Source organism: Grus americana, chromosome 2 (assembly GCF_028858705.1).
Source record: "Grus americana isolate bGruAme1 chromosome 2, bGruAme1.mat, whole genome shotgun sequence".
In the NCBI taxonomy this organism is placed as follows: Eukaryota; Metazoa; Chordata; class Aves; order Gruiformes; family Gruidae; genus Grus; species Grus americana.
The window spans coordinates 14,923,631-14,942,795 of NC_072853.1; the positions used below are offsets into that span (position 1 = coordinate 14,923,631).

The following is a 19,165-nucleotide window of genomic DNA, read 5'->3' on the forward strand; positions in this document are numbered from 1 at the left end:
ACAGAAATTTGTATAATCTTTCAAATAGGCTGAATTGGTTGTAAGATGCAATTTTTGGAAAAAACGATTTAATTCTGTTCAGTATCGAAAGGTTTGTATGTTCTTGCAGGGAGCTTTAGGTCCTGACTAAAAGGAGTTCACATCCCAAAGCTGCACTTTACCGTTTGCCAGTCCTGCACTTTGCGTCCCGGTTTCGTACGCAGTTATATTTTCATTATTCATGGTATAGCGGCCTTCCTGCTCTGTTTAAAAGTGAATTTCTGGAAGCTAGCATAACCTGCAGTTTCTTAGCTCTTCACAATTCTGAATTGTCTGGGTTACATTTTTGCCTTTGAGGGAGGAAGGAGCACCTCTCTAAAAATCATCAGTAGTACGGGAGCTTTAGTGGCATGGTCAGAGCCTTTCCTGAAATATCCAAACAGCTAATGGTACAAGTATCAGAACAGATTCTGTGTTTGCATGTTTAAATCATAGCGTAGGTTTTAGCTAATATTTCAAAATTGCTTACGTTTGAAAACAATGCAAGTTAAACATACGTTAATCCTACTGTATCCATTTTTTTTTTTAGGTAAAGAACAATCTTCAGGAGAGATGAACATGCACCCTGTCTTAGCAGCTCCACTCTCTGTCTTTGCTAAAGAATCAAACTCCTCCAAACACAGTGACCACCATCACCATCACCACCATGAGCACAAGAAAAAGAAGAAGAAACATAAGCATAAGCATAAGCATAAACATAAACATGATAATAAAGAAAAGGAAAAGGATCCCTTTGCTTTCTCTAACAGTCCAGCCAGCGCACGATCGATCCGTTCCCCGTCGCTTTCAGACTGATAGTGATGGCTTCTCTGGAGTTCAACTTGCAATATTCTCTGAGTACTTCGAAGGATGTATATAACTATAGCTTCTATCTTTTTCTATGGACATAAGAATAGGTGAGTTGCCTTAGCAATTCAGAAGCTCTGCCGCCGTCCTCATTTGAAGCTGCCTATTTATGTATGCGGTTGTTGAAATAATCTGATTCAAAAAATACGTTTTATGATTCTGAGTAATTTTGTATTTCACTGTTTTCCACACCTCCCCCTCTTCCCCCCCCCCCCATTTTAAACAAAGAACGCAGCCCTTTATGTCCACTGGCATCCCCCTGCACATCATGCTGACCATGTGTACTGCCAGAATCAATTGTGGTTTAATCCTTCGAAGAGTGTTACGAGGCAGAGTACATCTGAAGCAGAAGCTGATTGCCAGAGCTTTGGTGAAGTGCTGTTTCCAGAGTAGTATGACCACGTGGAGACCTTCCGAGAAGACGGGGGTTTCTGTAGTCTTCAGTTGAGCTGTTTCTTGCTTTAACCATTGCAACGTAATGTCAGGATTTTGTGTGTGTCAGGACAGCATCAAGAACGTTTGCCTTTCTCAGATACTAAAACACTCAACAAGTTCCAAGCTGCTTCTAAGCTGCAGGTACTTATTACGGACATGACCATTTGAATATAATGACATTCTGCAATTATGTGTTTGGAATTTTAGCAAAATGCTTAATGCATGTTTTGTCCTGTAATCAGGCTTTTAAAAATCCAATAAAGTTTGCAAATTATTTTGAAACAGGCAGAATTTTTTCTTCAAGCTTGACATTAGAATATGCTTTTGAAAGATGGCTTTGCTAAAATGAAAAAAAAATAACTTTGAAAAGGTTAAAAATTAAAAGGTTGAAAAAACCCTATCTCCTCCTGCTGAGGGGTGGTGGTTTTGGAAGCATTCTGTATGATCAGCTCATGAATCCACAGGAGAAACACATTCGTAGATTAAACCAGGTCTGGGACTTGAAATGATGGATACATTCAAATTTCTTCAGCTGTGTTTTATGCACTGTGCTATTTACACCCAGCAAATGTTTTATTTAAAAACAAGTTTTTAGAAGTGTTGATAATAGAGATAAATCATCTCTGCCACTTTTTATGTGTTTTCTTTACTTGTATGTAGAGACGGGAGTTATTTCCATGCGCTGGTTGACTTCTGTTGCCCAGAGCTTACTTCACATTTGGCTTTCTAGAAGCTGGTTGTGTTTGGGTTAAATATTTTTTAAAAATTTTCCCAAATTCCTGTGAGAGACTGATTCTTCTTCTTAGGGTGAAGAGAGAGTTCAAGAGGGGCCCAAGAAGATTTTTTTCTTTTTTCAAGCCATATTCTGTTTCATGAAAGTTAATAAATACTTTTATATTGTGTACCTGCTATTGAATCCTGTAGTTTTTGTAATAAAAGATTATCTGTAGGATGGAAAGATGAAAGACTCGGATATCTTGTAATACACACATTTTGTTATTCAAACACCGTATCTCTCTCATCCTGCGTGGATCGCTGCGCTAGGTGGTGTACTTGGAAGACGTGTTAAGATTGGGCTGGATTTGGATGTGGTGGACCCGGGCAGTGTCGCAGCCTCTCCCCGGCTGCTGCCCTGCCAGCAGCCCTTCTCGTGAGCTGGAGCCCACCTCGGTGCCGTCTGTCTCCTCTCTAGCAACGACCGCGAGCTCTTACAGCTTACGTGAGCTAAGGCGCAACAGGAACAGGAAAACACCCATGGCGTGGGTGCAATGAGGTACTGAGCGAGCTGTGAGTAGCCTGACTGTGTGTGCAGCTCCGCTTAGCACCCTGCTTGAGCCAGCGAGCTGCCAGGTTAGCACCATGGCTCTGAATCGCTGGGAGGGGTTGGGAGGCTATAGTAATAGCGCGATGGAAATATTTTGAGGTGTTTTTCCCTTGGCTAAGGAGTGAGGTAACAGTGCCAAAGGTGTTTGTGGGAGACCTGGGCTAGTAAGCACTGAAAGCTGGCATTGTTTGGGAGAGTGAAGGCAGATGCTTTTATGTTTTCAAAATGAGGTCATGGATAATTTAGTCTGGTTTAGTTTCTACTTTTGGAGACGTGGATTTACACCCTTATGCTGAGGGGAAACATATTGTTTAGTGAGACGGGCACAGAACTGAGGCAGAGCTGCAACACAGTCATTCTGCCATCATCTATGGGGCTGTGTAGCTTTAAGTGACCTATGGAATATATGCTAAGGAAATAGAGCAAAGACACCATTAACAGAAAATGGGAGGGAAAAAAATCGAGACGTTGCCAGTGCGGTTTCCTAGTTTCATTCTGTCATCCTGGTTCAGAATATGCATTAATGTGTTTGGTGGGATCCGAAGTCAGGGGAGGTCGGCAGGGGTTAGTGCATGGACAGGCACTGCTCGCAAACGTTAGGTGTGCTCACACGTGGGAACCGGTCGGCAGATCGCAGAGGTGACCCAAAAAGCAGCAAGGCACAATTCAGTAGGGATGAATGCGAAACACTGAACTTGAGGGAAAATGAAGTTGGTGAAAGCAAGCCGTTCCCCCCGCCTTGGAAGGTGCAGTGAGGGGAAAAAAGCATCTGGTTGCACAGAGGTGAGCTTGATACTACTGCAAAAAGCAAAGCTCAAGGCTTAGGAGCAATTTTTTTATTTTACATGTGAAAGTAATTATTCTATGAAGTGCCAGTGATTTTGAACAACACATTTTAAGAAATAGGTGGGCACGTTCCCCTAAATGGAAACAATAGGTAATACTGCATATAAGAAAAAAAAAAATAAAGGGGACTGAGTATTCCCGGTCTAGAATAAGTCTTTGGAAGGCACTCTTCCTTCTAATACCTAAAAGATTGCTACAACAAAAAATGTTTATCAGTTGTTCTTGATATTTCTGGTGGGAAGGAAGGCATTAGCTTTATTTGCAAGCAAAAATATTTTTGTTGATTGTTAAGATGGAAAATAACAGGTACGTAATGATGATGGGAAAGCTCTGCTCTTGTAGGTTTTCGGCAGCAGATTGGCAAACCTCTGCAGGGGCTGTTTATGGGATGCTTCGCCCTGCTCCACTGCGGGGACCTCGCTGCTGCAGTTCGCTTCCATGGTTTCTTTGATTGTTCCATTTTTGTTGGGTGAAATTACTGCAGTGGTTCCCTGGAGGTGATGGGCACCTGGGAGAGGCTTAGGAGATGGAGCCCGTTGCCTGGCCAAGATCTTCCCGATTGCACTTTACCTTGGGGTTTTCTTCTGAAAAATCGATGGCTATTTCAAAGTTACAACCTGACATCAAGCGAAAACTTTGTATTTGGACAGTGGACTAAGCTCTTTATCCTCACCACCGCCAAACCTCGTAGGCTGGCTGTAACCTCTGCAGTGGATTTTAGCCTGGGTTCTGGTTTTTGGTTAGAATTTCTGGTTTATAGTGCGATCTCCTTGAAACAAAAGGAGAGTGCACTGTGTTTGATTTAGGTGGGGAAGTATCCAAATACTGGAAGAAAAGGCACTACAGATAGACGTGAAAATCGCAAAGAGGTCAAAGTCTGGAGAATTTATTTTGACATCTCGGTTTTTAACATGAATTCCTTTGTTTTGTTCATTATAAACACTATAATGCACATAAATGTAGGGAAAATATGTAACGTTGACAGACCTATATGCATTTTTAACGCAGACTTTTCGTTTATCTTTTTTTCTTTATTTCTCAGCATCATTATAGAAGAAAACATCCAGGGAGTAACTGCCACCTCTCTTAGATTTGTAGACATGCTCGAGCGTCTAATTAGGATATAGTTCTTCCCTTGCGTGTCCGTGTAAGCATTCGTTTCAGCTCTGATCGCTTCGCCACCAGGCCCTGTCAGTCTGTCCCGGGGCTGTGGAGGAAGGACGGCGGGATGCAACGTCGTTGAGTTCTTGGGTGAGCAGGTACCATCTGGCGTTAGGGTTCCTGTCAGTGATCACAAGGTATTTTACACTGTTTAACATTTTAGGGTATAAAAACTGTTTAGTTTCAGTTGATTTCATATTTACAGAAACCTGATAATTTATGGAAAATTTAATACAAGGAATTTTTGTCACGTCAATATTTTTAGTTCCTTAAGATGGTTATTTCACAGAAAATTAGGAACCTGATTTTTAATGGAGCATCAGTATTGCACTGGGGCCCTTAAAATACATACGGTAAAAATATATATATATATTTCCTACTTTTATAATTTAAATGACAATAATAATAATAATATACGAGCGTTTGCATACACATTAAGCCATGGCAGCTAATATATAAAGTCTGTGTTATTCCATAGTCACCTGATACCCTAAATGTAGTTTTGCTAAACACATTTCCAAGGTTTTCTTTTATTCTTATTTTTCTCCAGATAAATCTACAAGTAACCTTTGTTGAGGTAGCTGAGTCAGGATTTCATTTGAAAGATTTTGTATTTTATTGAAAAAATACGTCACCGAGTATGGTGCTCGGGATGTGGTGAACATCATAAAGTGACAGCAAAACTCGAAAGCGTATTTAGCTAGGGTTTTTTCATTGCTGAGTAGAAGCGAAACTGCACGGGCACGCCGTGGGCTGACCTAACAGCCTGTCACCGCTGTGGCAAGGAGCTCTCTCTGCCCCAACTCCCGACCCCGCGGTCCCACGTTGGATTTTCTGGGAGCTAAGCGGGCTCCTCCGCGGCCCGATACAACTCGCTCACCTGCAAATGCAGCCGGGCTCCTTCTCGCTGCGTGAGCGAGCGGAAACTTGTGGGCAGCGGCTGAGTAGGCAGCGAGGCCGATGGACGGCTCGTGGGGGCGAGGGAGGGAGGGAAGGAGGCGCGAGCAGGAGCAAAACCCTCTTTGGCAGCAGCAGCCGGTTCGTTTGGCTCCGCTGCTCCTTGCGACTTCACTCCGAGAAAACAATACGGCAGGGTGAATTCACGTTTTTACATCTGCGCCTCGTTGGGAGTCTTAATTTTCTTGTGAATTGGTTGAGTGAATGTTTTGAAGCGGATTCATTTGGGGAATTCTGGAAGGCTGGAGCGAGATGAGCTTATGTGACTGGCAGTTATTTTTTTTCTTTGCTGTATTAACAAAGGAGTGGTCTCAACAATAAAGGGCAAAAGAAATGCTCTTCCTACTCCAAAGGTCATTTCAGGTCAAATAGGGAGGGTTTAATTATTTTTATTCTTTTTTATTCATTATTATTCTATTCTATTTTACCTTTACCCATAGAATTGAATTTCAGAAGATTGTTAATACGAAGCATTTTTTTCTGGAAATGCACTTCTCATTTTCTAATGTTCCTATATTTTATAAATAACACATACTGTAAAATAAAACAATATAACATAAAATACATAAATAAGCAACTGATAAAACTTCTAAATGAAAATCTGCCCTGAAAAGAAGGAAAAAATTTGAAAGCACATTAGGAATGAAAGTGCTTTTCAAGACCTGATTGACTTTTCCCCTTTTCAAAACCTTATTTCAGGGAAAAAAGCCTCTTCTGGAAGTTATCTGTTCCTCGCCTTTCCAGGAAAAGGAGGGATGACTCAAACTCGCTCACAATTTAAAAGCTGTTTGAATTCCTGTGAGTAACCCTCTGTTTCTCGTGGGCTTGTGCCAAGCCTTGCTGGCTGTGGGTGTCCGCGTGGGACCCAACGGGGCACATGAGGAAAGGCGGCCACCGTCATCCTTCAGCGCCCAGCTACAGCCGATGTAGAACCAGTCCTGGACCTGTTTTACCTTACTGTACCGATTCTGCTGAGCTTCTAGGCACTTATTTTGCTAAATCTTTCAAGTTTTTTAATGCTTTAAACTTTGGGATTATAGAAAAGATTTTGGTCTTTTGGTAGCTCATCTCCCACCTAGGAGTGGAATCGAAGGATGTGGGGAAGGTTTTTTAGCAGATTTGGAAATACTTAAGTACAGCTTTTCAAGTTGATATGAAATTATTGACAGCGTGTTACTGTTTTGCTAGTTTTAGTCACTTAATTGCTAGGTTTGTTGTACACTGAAAAACTCGAGGTAGGGGGGAGGGGAGGGACTGACACGGTCTGTCACCAGAGTGAAGAGAGACTTGGAGAGACTAGAGGTCTCGCATCAGTTCTATCCCTCACCTTCCTAAGGCAGTCTCTACTGTTTTTAGGTATTATGGACTCACCCGTGGAGCTCCTGCCGCCTTCACTTGTTTTCCTTCACTATGTCTTCACCTTCAAGTGTATTGGTGTAGTAGTCAACTGAGAGATGTCCAAGCTTCAAGAAAGGCAGATCGCTCAAAGGCATCCACCAAAGCAGAGAGTTTAAGCTGCTTTGGAGCAGGATGATGCCCCGAGCTGGTGGTTTGAGTCTCATGGTCTGTTCCCAGCCCTGTGGCCAGCAGGCTACTACAGCTTATTTCTCCTTTCTGAGGACCAGGCATAGATGTTCCTTGTCCCTTATGGACATCTTACAGTTCCAGAGTCTGTGCAATCTTCTTTCTTTCTTTCTTTTTCTTGTGTTTGGAGCAGTATGTATAGAAAATGTTTCTCTGTCTCAAACGCTTTTATCAAAGGATGCAGTCATTTTAAAATGTTAGAATTCATATGTTTGTTGAGTACTTGACTAATTTCAGAATACTGAACACTTTTGATTGCTTTAATTTTAAGACTAAGATTTTAAAAAATAGACATCTGTTTTTACAGCACTGAAAATCTTCCAGATGCTTAATAAAACACTCAGGACCTCCAAGCTAGGACAAGACACAGAGGAGGCGCGATGTACGTCTCTTCATGGAAGAGAGAAGTGCAATTATGTTATAACAGAATTGAGAAAGGGCTTCAAGGAATTGGTTGTTGACTACTGCAGTAATGTAGGAGATAGGAAAATCTAAATAAAATAGTATGGAGGGGTAGTTGAATATAGTACTCTTTTTACAATAAAAGTTCAACAATTTGGAGAAAAATGCATTTATAAAATGAAAACAAGACACTGATAATGTGTATAACATATAACAGCTGCTTAATTTTTGACTGTTGTCCTTGAACACCGTATTCCTTAGTGTTGAGAATGTAGCGAGAACTCCGTTTCTTTTCCGGAGTCAGGCGATTTATCGTGACTGAATCCTGTCATCTAACTGAAACTAAGGGCTTGGAATTTCTCTTTTAATTTTCCTTTAATTATTTATGCTTTTAAGAATAGGGAAAGCTTCTAGATATGTGATTCACAGGTGTTTTACAAAAATTAAAGATACCGTGAACCCGATTTACCTGTTCTTCAATTACATATGTAATGTGTACTTGGGCTGCACAGAAATACAACTGGGAGTTGGCCTCTGCACAGAGGAGCTATATTTTTATCAATATGTATTTCTGGTCATGGTTACCAGGCCATTGAGAGTCCCTTCCAGCTTCCCCAGTCTGAGTGCTGTTTTTTCCTCATTCATCTGCCTTTCTTGTACTTAAATATGATGGAGGCTTCACCCGAGGATGACGGAAGATTCAGGCTAGGACCATCCTGCTCCACACACTGGGCTCCTGAAGCAACTCTTGACAGCTGCCTGTGTGCTGTGGAGAAACAGCGAAGCTGTAAATCTTAGGGCCTTTTTTGGAAACTCTTATTTAAAGTAAAAATTCATTATTATTAGGCATCCGTAATGCCTTATACTGTTAAAAGAAGCTCCAGGTGGTGAATTGTTGCAGGTCTAGTACCTAATATTCTTGGGGCTTTGACATTCATCGGAGGGACGTGACTGTCCCAGCTTTTTGGATCCCGGTATTATTCAGGCTAGTTTTGTTTTGTTTTGGTTTGGTTTTTTTTTCATCTGCAGAGTTCCTCTCTGTCAAGGCAACATCCCTTTCTTCCTTCAAATTACAGCTCAAGTCCTCTATTTGCCTGCAGATGACTTCTCTGCCCTTTCGGGGAGGCAGGACAAAACAGACAAGTAATACCTGAGCTGCAGTTGTAACTGCAACCTCTCCTTCCACACGATGACCAACGGTTCATCAGCCACATCTGCTGTTTAGGGGAGTTGTTCAGGATGTTTTCTGTGCCTGCTCATGCTGTGCCAGCACCTCGCCAGGCTGGGGAGAGACTGGAAGGTGAACTGTTGTGTGGCTCTCTCAAGCCGAATTCACTGCACCGACAAGGGCCACCTCGCACCCCAGCGGTTCTCAGGCTCCTCCTCTTCTCCGCGCACCCCTCCCCTTGCTCTTGTGTCTCCTCTCTTCCTTCCCTCCCATTTTCTTTTCCTCTACTATTTTTTTTCTTTTCTACAGCCTCAGACATGAGCTGCCTGGGGGTTTCACGCTCCATTGGGATGAGGCGCAGAAGCAGGAGATGGAAGTGGTTTTATGCAGGAGGTACCAGTACTTGCCATCAAGTAGTCTTTCATGCCCTTGAGACAATTACAGAGATGGTTAGAACTGTATGTGCGTGGGTGTGAGTGAGGGCAGTCTGTTCACGAGCTGCTGCCTACTCCCATACCTTGTTCTACTTTTTCAGAGGTTTTGACTTTCTCCAGTGTGTTATTGAGTCAAGCACACAATAACATCCCTACTGCCCGAATGGATTGCGTTCTGCCCTCCACAGCTTCGGCACCGTGGAGCCGATCGGGGAGAAGGGGCAGCGCCGGCACCCGGTGTGGCTCTGCTCGCCGGGCTGGCGATTGCGCTGGCGCTCCGTGGCAATAACCCACCTGTCCGGTCCAAACGTGAGCAGCAATTCGTCTCCACACACAGCTTACGCCCAGCACTGTGTTTGCAGGCCAAGCGGTAAACAGGCAGCTGAGCAGCGTTTTCAACCTAGAGGACAACAGGTAGTTTTGCTTAGGATTTGGTCTTTTTTTCTGTTTGGTTTAAAAGGCTACCCTTCTCTTAAACATATTAAGCATGTGAAGTTGAGCTAATCATGTACTATGTCCTTTCCATTCAGAGACTGTAGGGGTTTTTTATATAAAATTTGTTGTGAATGATTGCAGGATTTTTATATGAATTGACTTTATATGGCACCAATCATGGCCTTTGCAGTTAATAATGCTCATATTAAGGTTTGATTCTGAAATATAGCAAAACCTCAGTAGGGCATATGGAAATGAGAGGCCCCGTTGTGAGCTAATGACCTCTGTGAATGAACGAACATGTCAGCACCGTAAAATGAGATACACTTAATAGCTTTTTACAATGGATGCTTGTGTACCATACACATCAGCGTACTGTGAAGTGGCTTGTTATGATAAGGCCATAATATAGAACTTTTCTGTTGAAATGGTTCTCCCTACTTCTTGGGAAATATTTGTTCAAATAAATATGTGGGTTAGTGAGGCAACAGATAGTTATTTGTCTCTCAAGTGTGAGTAATGTAATATGAACAAGCATTAATGACCTAACTCCTTAATTCAACAGGAGATCCTTATTTTTCTTACATGCTAGCTTATTTCTTAATATTTTGGAATCCATTGCTCAGTGTGTGTTATGTGTTCCCAGGGGAGCTGAGCGCAAGCTACAAGCATTGGACAACTCTCAGTTCTGCTCAACTTTATCATCTCTTGGACTCTCTCTTGGACTTCTTCAGCGCAGTGGCTGGCAACTGTGTATATCCGCTCCCTGAATCATCCACTAATATCTGCCTGAAATAGTGAAAAGGCTTGCAGTTTTCAGTAGGCGGGAGAGGTTGAATTGGCCAGACCATCCATGTGATTTAGAAGTCTTTGCCCAATTTCCAGAAAGGACTCCAGCATGGTGAAATCGAAGCCCTGTCAATCTCGGTGAGACTTATCACTTTGATACACGGCTGTTCATGCGATCACTGCCCCCAGGGCAGAGGCAGCAGAAGGGAATGGGTGCTTTGGGCTCAGCCCTTCCAGAGTGAAGTCTGCTGGTTTAGACTGACCCCTGATGAAGGCAAGTTAAACATCAAATAGAAAGTTGAGCCAGCCCAGGGAGTGAGGGAACTAAGTGAATGGATCAAGAACTGGAACAAGGAACCGGTGACAGAGAGTAAAGTCAAAGGAAGATCAGAGAGGGAACAGCAACAAGGAGGAGAAGCTGGGCATTGAGGGACAACGTGCAAAGATGACTAGACAAAATAATTTAGAGCCACAATCCACTCCACAAGTTGGGTTGTAACCAGAGGTTCAGGAGTCTCAGTGCTTCTGGGTGTATTGGCTTTGCATGGCAAGGTTTTTGGTAGCCGGGGGGGGTGCTACAGAACTGGCTTCTGCGAGAAGTTGCTAGAAGCTTCCTCCATGTCCGATAGAGCCAATGCCAGGAGCAGGTTTGCTGGCAGTACTTCTGACCTTGTGCGGGACCCACGCTGGAGCAGGCTGGTCCTGAAGGTCTGCACCCCATGGAAGGGACCCACGCTGGATCAGTTCATGAAGGACTGCAGCCCGTGGGAAGGACTCACGTTGGAGAAGTTGGTGAGGACTGTCTCCTGTGGGAGGGACCCCACGCTGGAGCAGGGGCAGAGTGTGAGGAGTCCTCCCCTTGAGGAGGAAGGAGTGGCAGAGACAACATGTGATGAACCGACCACAACCCCCATTCCCCATCCCCCTGTGCTGCGGCGGGGGGAGGGAGAGAAATCGGGAGTGAAGTTGGGCCCAGGAAGAAGGGAGAGTTGGGGGGACCTGTTTTAAGATTTGGTTTTATTTCTCATTGCTCTACTCTGTTTTGTTTGATAATAAATTAGATATAATTTTTTCTAAGTTGAGTCTGTTTTGCCCGTGACAGTAACTGGTGAGTGATCTCTCCCTGTCCTTATCTCGACCCACGAGCCTTTCATTATATTTTCTCTCCCCTGCCCAGCTGAGGATGGACAGTGATAGAGTGGCTGTGGTGGGCATCTGGCCTCCAGCCAGAGTCAACCCACCACACGTAGGGATGTAATCATCACCACAGTGATCGGTCACAGCCCCTCAGCAGCAGAGAAATGCACAACCAGCTGGGATCTCCTTCTGCAGAAGGCAGGAGGCTGCCCATCAGCCATACTACAAGCTCCCTTCAGCCTTGTGCTGCATGTTGAACACCATGTGTCTCCTCAGTATTTGATCACTATTTGTATTTGACAAGTGACTTTGGAGCTAGGATGAAATATAATTCACATCAGTGGACATTTGCCATCCCTTGTTATATCTGCCTGCTTTAAGGTCATTGCAAAACATTAGATGGACTTCTGGTGAAAATAATTGGTTTTCTCTTTGGACAATGTTCCAAATTTAGCACATCCTCTCCGAAGCTTAGCAAAGCACTTTCCTGGAGCTGCATCAAACCCCAGCGTTCAGTGTTTAAGGCTTAGTGTTAATGCCTGTCGGAGATGATGTTGTAACAGTTAGAAGCCCCTGTCACACTTTGAGCAATGGTCTTGTTTTCTGGAAAGCTCTCTCGCATCTTGGAGATGTCAAGTCTTGGAATCAAATGCTGACTTTAATGCAGGACTGTTCCCCATGGGCCCTGATGTTTTATCCAAAAATCCAAACCTTTGTATACAATTGTTACTGTTGATTTCCACTCTAGGGGATTATCTCAAATTCTCCTGTTTGGTGTCACCAAAAAAGCTCACATCTCTTTGCAGCTAATTAGAGACAGAGGCTGGGCTTCAGGAGATCATCTGAGTTTGAAGATATTGAAGGAACTCTGGATTAGAAGATTTATAAAGTAATTTTTATGTATTATATTCCTTTTCCTGGAGGGACTGAATCCCTCTCTTGTCAAAATGAGCCATCCCTTTTCTGCTTCTCTCCATTCTGTGCAGTTCTCGCTCCCTGGGGATGGGAGGAGTTCCTTCAATGAAATCTAAACAAAAAAATCAAGATGCAGTTGCTACATGGAGAATAGCAATTAGCATTTTCACTGTGAATATTTAAAAATCTTTACATGTTTTAACCCTCTTATTCTTGTTTTCCAGGTGAGGAAATCGATTTGGCTTAAAGCTCCCCAAAAAGGCCTGGGTGATCCTGTCACTGAAATACAGAATTTCTTTGTCTAATGGGTAGAGCATGAGGTTGGGAGCCAGAAAGTGCCAGCTTCTGGATTGTTTCCACAAATGTTCATGGATATGGATTCCTTCAGGGAACCTCTCAATTTTGTCATGAAGTGTGACCTCCACCATCGCATTGTTGCACCTCCAGCTTAAAAGTATTTTGATGGAAGTGAACCCCACATAAAGTTCATATCCAAGTTGCTTTGTAGTGCTGTGCAGAAGGTAAGATTTAGCATTAGGTAAAGGCAGGAATCCCTTCTCTGAATGAACGGCCCAGCTGTGCGTTACTGCTGTGCCTGTTGCTAATGTTATTTCTGATGAGGCGTGTTTACTTACTTTCACCATGACTGTCCGGAAATCCCATGGCAAGGAGTGTCAGAACATTTGCCAAATCACTACTTCACCCATCAAACTGATTGTTTCATGTTACTCGGTCTGGTTCACATTAAGGGTTTGCTCCATCACTGCCTTTGCTCTTTTGGGGTATATTGGTTACTTGTGGTGTGTTTTATAACAAACAGCCCTTTTTGAGGGATTACCCCCCCCCCCCCTCTCTCACTGAGCCTGTGGCGTGTTAGTAAATACAGTAGTAATCTCTTCTACTTCAGACACAGTCTCTCTAAGGCAATGCATCCGAAGGAATCAAAAGCAAATGCTTTCCACTGGTTAATTATTATTGTAATGTCTTTTGCAAAGCAAACAAGAAAGAAACAGACTACCTATAAAATGGCAGGAATGTAATAAAACTGAAAGGGGCTTAATTTCTTCCATGGACAGGTATCTCATTTTTCCATACATCGAAACTGGTGTAAGAAAGGGAAGTCCTGCAAGCAGAGGGAGGCGGGTGCTGCTTGAGAGCCAACTGGCTGTATGAAGGGAAAGTCTGGCAGCCTGGGCGTCCAGCTGGTGGGGGGTACACACCACTGAGCCCCCTCGCACCAGCACAACCAGGGGGGCTGAAGCCTCTCCAGGGGGCTCCTCTAGAGTGCCAGTGGAGATTTGACTGATAAAGACAGGCCTGAAAGGCTGTCTCAGATCTGCTGTCAGCAGTAAAACCCTGCAATGGACAGAGGGGGCCTTTCACAGCCCGGGCTTGGAAGCCTGGCGTACTCCCCAGCCTCTGATTTAACAATTTCGTCTTACTTCCAACCTTAGATGAATGGCAAAAGCATAAGGGGTCAGAGAGAGAAGACTGTTGCTTTGCAAGAGAGTGGCAACACCTTCTTGCAACCCTTTGCAATTTATATTATTGCTCGTCTTATTTATTTGCACAGTTCCACATTGATCCTGGTGTTTTTACCTATTGGTAAAGAATGAGCTGAATTAATAGAAAGAGTGAAACTCTGCTGGACAGTACGTGCTCCAAGAATTAGTTTTAAAAATGGGTTACTTGTTTTATTTCTGCTACGCATGGTTTGTGTTTAAACCTAAGTTGGCTTTTTGTTGTGCTTCAAGAATTCCTGAGTATCTTACAGGTAACTTGAGAAGGAAACAAGATGGGACTGTGCTCTGCAAATTCTGTAAAATGTAGGAAGGCACCTTGAAAAGTTGTCTTTTAAAGTATATTTTGTGCTTAATTTTACTTTTTGAAATTCATATTGGTCCCCGGAAGATGTGTGAGGACTGATGATAGTTCAAACAGCAAAATTCGACTTCTGTAGCAATTACACGGTTTCTGAAGGTGCTGTGAGCACTTTGTAAAAGGTAAAGCGTGTGTTTTGCATCAAGGTGTTTATATGCCAAACATCATATAGAAATAACTGCCAGTGGGGCAAGAAGAGAAAGTGGAAGAAGGACTGGTGCTGTCACCTGTTAATTTGGGTCAGGCTTCCCTAGGCTTGTTCTGTTAAATGTTTCTCTCTCTCTGAAGTAATGAATGTATGGGTGGGATGATCGTAAGAGGCACAGCAGGTCGAGCCTGGAGGTGTTTTCACCTTTTGAGCCAAAAGGGCGATAAGAATATCAACACTGGTACTGAGAATAAAGGGCCTCGAGGAATGGAGTCACTGAACCTTAGAGATGAACCAAAGAAATCTATCCTGAAACTGGGCTGTGATGGAGAGCTTTTGGAGTATTCTGAGTCAGCTCAACTTCATTAATGAAGTCTGACATATGCTGATTTCAATACTGGGATCCATAACAGCAAACTCCAAAGAAGAAAGAAACTCAGCTGAACACAACTTGACGAGTTGCTGTGGTGGTTGAGTTGTATATGCTCTTTTTGGCTACATGGATATGTTGCAGAAGAGGTTACAACCACCTAAACTGGAAATGCTCAAAGCCCTGATGAAAGTTTTGATATGTGAAACATGGAGGAAGATTATGCTCTGGGCACATGCCAAAAAATGAGACGGAGGCGCTGACACCACCTTAGCTGGATTTGAGCTTTCATCAGCTGAGAAGAAATCAGCTGGGAGAAGACCTGAGGGAAAAAATGCATCTCTGGTAACAGGAAATTGTATTGCTTAGACCTACTGCAGGGACTCCCTGCTGCGCTGTCCCATTCCCTGGCATGCATGTCCTGAAAGCGGCTGAGAGCTGCCAAGAAGCACAGTGCCAAGGGACAAGAGATATCATGTAAAGAAAATATGGGTGTTCAGCTCTCACCTACCCCGGGTCTCCTCCTTGGCATCCTCTTGCAAGGCCCTTGCCTCTCGCTGTTCCAGCCCCGCAGATTGCCATCCTTGTGCACGGGGACTGCACAGCTCCAGCTGTGACCCCTTTTCTTCAGGGAGAAGGTCCCTTTTCATCATATGCTGCTCCAGCCCCCCAGGGGAGCGAGGACTTCTCTGCTGGGAAAGCGGGTGTGTGCCCAGACCTTTGCCCGCAGGGTGTCACTGCTCTGCGCCCCTACGCCAGCCTTGTGTTTCCCTGCTGATCTTTAAAACCACCTGGAGAAATGGCTTTCAAACCCTTTGTTTAGTAAAAGGTGGTTAAACAACTCAACGTGATCACCAGCTTAAATTCACTGTATAGGTCCTTGTCTCTGCTGGGACGTTTGGGAGTCCGGTTGAAAACGAATTGACAGAAGTAGCATTGATGGTAAGAGATCCTGCTAGAACCAAAGCAAAACCTCAGGACATGCAAATAAACATCCATTTCTTGGTATTCCTATACACTTACTTGCTGCTGCTTGTGAGCAGCATGGCGCAGCTACAAAACCTGATCTCATTCCTCAGGGCCTGCTTACCCTCCTAGGAAGGGATACGGTGCCATTGACTTGCCTCCTTCATTTAGGCTACCGTTCTGTAGTATTTCATCTCGTCATACAGCTAATTAAATATGCAAGCACTTATTATAAATTATGGCCTATCGGTGGGAAAATTCTGTTGCAGATAAGTCTCCGAATTTGCTGCTGTAAATCTTGAATGGCTCATTGACGTGTGGTTAAAACACAGCCATAAATCTCTTTGTGAGACATGTGGCGAGGAAGGAAACGCGGGGGTTTCTCATGACAGCAGTTACAAGGAAAAGGCTCAGAGCTCCTCGTTGCTGCCAATCTGACCCCACCGGTGTCCGAAGTAATTAACAGATTCCTGTTTTTGTACCATGGCTGGAAAGTGATAAAAAGAAACAATCTAAGTCGCTTTTACCTTGATTCCTGAAATTGAGAAATACGAACACCCATAAAAGTCCTCAGATGTTTTCACTTGAGTTCAAGTCAAACATTGTGAAGTTTATGGTTCCCACCCTTCACTTTTGGATCTGGAGTATGATGTAATCAAACTGTTTGTGTCTTTAACTTAAAAGTAGGTGTATAGCTAACATATATCAGCTTTGAAATATCTTTAGATGCTGCTAAAAATCCGTCCAGGTGCAAAAATGGCCATTGTTTTTGGGAAATCCACACTAAAATATTTTCTCATATTTTTGCGTTATAAAATGCAGACAAAAAGGAGAATGTGCATGGAGATACCCTGTGAGAAGGATATATGGAGCTGCTGCTGCTTCTTTCCTAACTGGGGTATGATTCTACAACTAGTGAATCCAGTACTGCTGAGTGTGGTGGTCCTGTCCTCCTGCCCTCCTCCCGCTCCACTCCTGGCAATTCCTGTGCATCAGCCCAGAGGCTCACTTTGATGGGGTGAGTCAGCTTGCTAAATGGCCAGAAACCAAATCTAACCAAAATAAGGGGTAAAAAGTGTTTTGTGCCTTTTGGGGACCTAAATTAAATCCCCTGGGGGCCAAATGAGGGCCGGAGGTGGTACAAGGAGGGGGCAGCGGTGCCAGCTGGGTGCTGCCAGCCCCCTGACCTGCTGGGCTGTGGGTGAGACCCTGCTCTTGGGAACCAGCGGGGACCAAACCCTGTGGGAGTTGAAGCACTTGGTGGTGTCGAGCACTCGATGGTACTTAGCAAAAGGTGCCTCCATCGTGTAAAGGACAACGGTGCAGAGCTGCGAGCTGGAGGCAGCCGGGATGCAGTGGATTTTGCGATTGGGTTTGGAAGAGAAAGCCAGCATGTTTGGGAACTACAAGCGGGAGGCTGTTCCCCGCGTGTAGTGCAGGGACGCAGCTATATGAAAGGAGGCATTAATCGGGAGTGTGGCTGCAGCGCCGGTTCGGGAAAGCTGTTTGGTGCTCGCTTACATCCCTTCCATTCCATCAAAGCTCGAGCACTTCGCTGAATAAAGGCATATGGGACCAATAAAGCAGATTTAAGGAGATGGAGTCCAGGTGGCAAAAGGGTATAATGGGAAGTGACTTATGGGAAAACGTTGCATTCAAAACTCTTCTGTTGGTTTAGGTGACCCTGTAAATCCAGGCCCTGCTTTTAGTCAATGGGACTACTCATGAGAGCTAAATTGCTTATGTTGCAGGACTGAGCCTACTGAAAGGAAGACTTTTCAAGGAGGTCCGAATAAATGTTGTAACTCATGCTTAGAGTGCTCTTGTTTTTAGCGCTAACCCAGTTGTGAACACAGCCAACCAATTTGCCATAATTTGTATATTTGGTTGGCATGTGTTTACAGAGGGGAGATCTGGATTTATTTTAAAGAACTACTTTGCCCCTGGTTTCCGTATCCTTACCTTAATTCTTCTCCACAAAAGAAGCTCAAACAAAACCCCCAAAATCTCCCTCCCCCCGCTTAACTGAAAACTTGAAAGCAAACCCTGCACAGCGTACCTTTCATATGCACATAGGTACCTTGCAGCGAAATGAGAAACAGCAGAAGAGCTTCGCAATAACCATGACAGAGTGGGCAAGGAAAAAACAAAAAGCCTTCAGTAAAATACTGCTTTGTTAGATCTTAATAACAGAAAAAGTCCCCCTAGAAATAAAACCTCAACATGATTCTCATATGAAAGAGAATCCTTCCACGTTGAAACCAAATGTTCAAAAGCTCTGTGCTTTATTAATGTCCATAATTTATTCTTCTTAGAAAACACCCCTCACAGGCTGCCAGAGCACTCAGTGTGGTGTACATCATAATAAAAACAACTTAGAAGGCAAAAACATTAGAACAAAAACAAAACTCTGAAAGCTTTAGTGAATAAAACCATGCAGGGGGGTCTGGAAAAAGGACACAGATGTTGCGAGGAATCAAAAGCAGCAGATAAATTATAAGCAGGAATATAAACCAAGCTTTGCAAACCAACTGGAGACATTTTAGAAGTCTCAAATAGTTATATGCAAAATTCAAGTCAAAGATCATTTGTGCCCCAAAATCTTCACGGCACAGCGGCTCCTCTCTGCAACGTCCAAAACTGAACAGGCCAGTTTGCTCTCAGTTTTTTCCCCAGAGTTGGTGCATTTCAGTGCAGGAGTAACTGTCACCGTGATCGGTACCTGCTCAGTAGCACTCAGAAGACCCAATCCATGTTGCAGTTGGGCTTGTAGCTTCCTTTCACAATGGATTTTCTATGATCTTCAGTCAAAATGCTTGGAAATACAAGGATGACTTGTTCATTCACTTGAATGAGCTTTTATACCCCAATCATAGGAAATGAGAATTAAGAAATTATATTTTTTTTCTTCAAAAAAAATCAACCAATTTCCCCAATCCTCAAAAGACTCAAATGTTTATGTTCTGTCCAGATTATAACTTTCTTTTCAGGAAGATGCAGATCCAGGGCTTTATGAAAGTCAGACACAATAGTAATGGTGGCCAACCTGCTGTTCTTGAATTAAAAATGCTGCATGAACAATCCAAGTCAAGCCATGGCTGTTGGACCAACAGCTTCTTGCTGGTGGCTGCTCAAAATCCCTCACCATGCTTCAAAGGCCAGTCTTGTCGTATGACCTGCAAATCCAACTGCGTGTCCAACCCCTGTCCTGCAGTGGGCCCCCCTGGAGGTCATCATCACCCCTTCATCCGTGAGCCTTTTCTGGAGTTTGCTGACTTCTCAGCTCTCAAGGGTATGTTGGCTGTATTTGTGGCTCTGTTGGCTACCC

At 43.7% G+C, this 19,165-nt stretch overlaps 1 protein-coding gene and 1 long non-coding RNA gene across 6 annotated transcripts in view; both read left to right on the top strand.

Moving 5' to 3' along the window:
* Window positions 1-2,228, top strand: part of TAF2 (TATA-box binding protein associated factor 2) — a 64,058-nt gene extending 61,830 nt beyond the window's left edge. For 4 of the 5 annotated variants that reach the window (XM_054816126.1, XM_054816123.1, XM_054816124.1 and 1 more), the window contains one exon: window positions 569-2,228. In XM_054816126.1, the coding sequence (XP_054672101.1) occupies window positions 569-834 (266 nt within the window). In that variant the 3' untranslated portion in view covers window positions 835-2,228. The remainder of the gene's footprint in view (window positions 1-568) is intronic. The other variant, XR_008575810.1, reaches the window with a different exon arrangement.
* A 7,284-nt stretch (window positions 2,229-9,512) lies between these two features.
* Window positions 9,513-12,935, top strand: LOC129203159 (uncharacterized). The gene is made up of 3 exons (XR_008575928.1): window positions 9,513-9,610; window positions 10,278-10,558; window positions 12,697-12,935. It is a non-coding gene; the product is annotated as an uncharacterized LOC129203159 (long non-coding RNA).
* The last annotated feature ends 6,230 nt before the right edge of the window (window positions 12,936-19,165 follow it).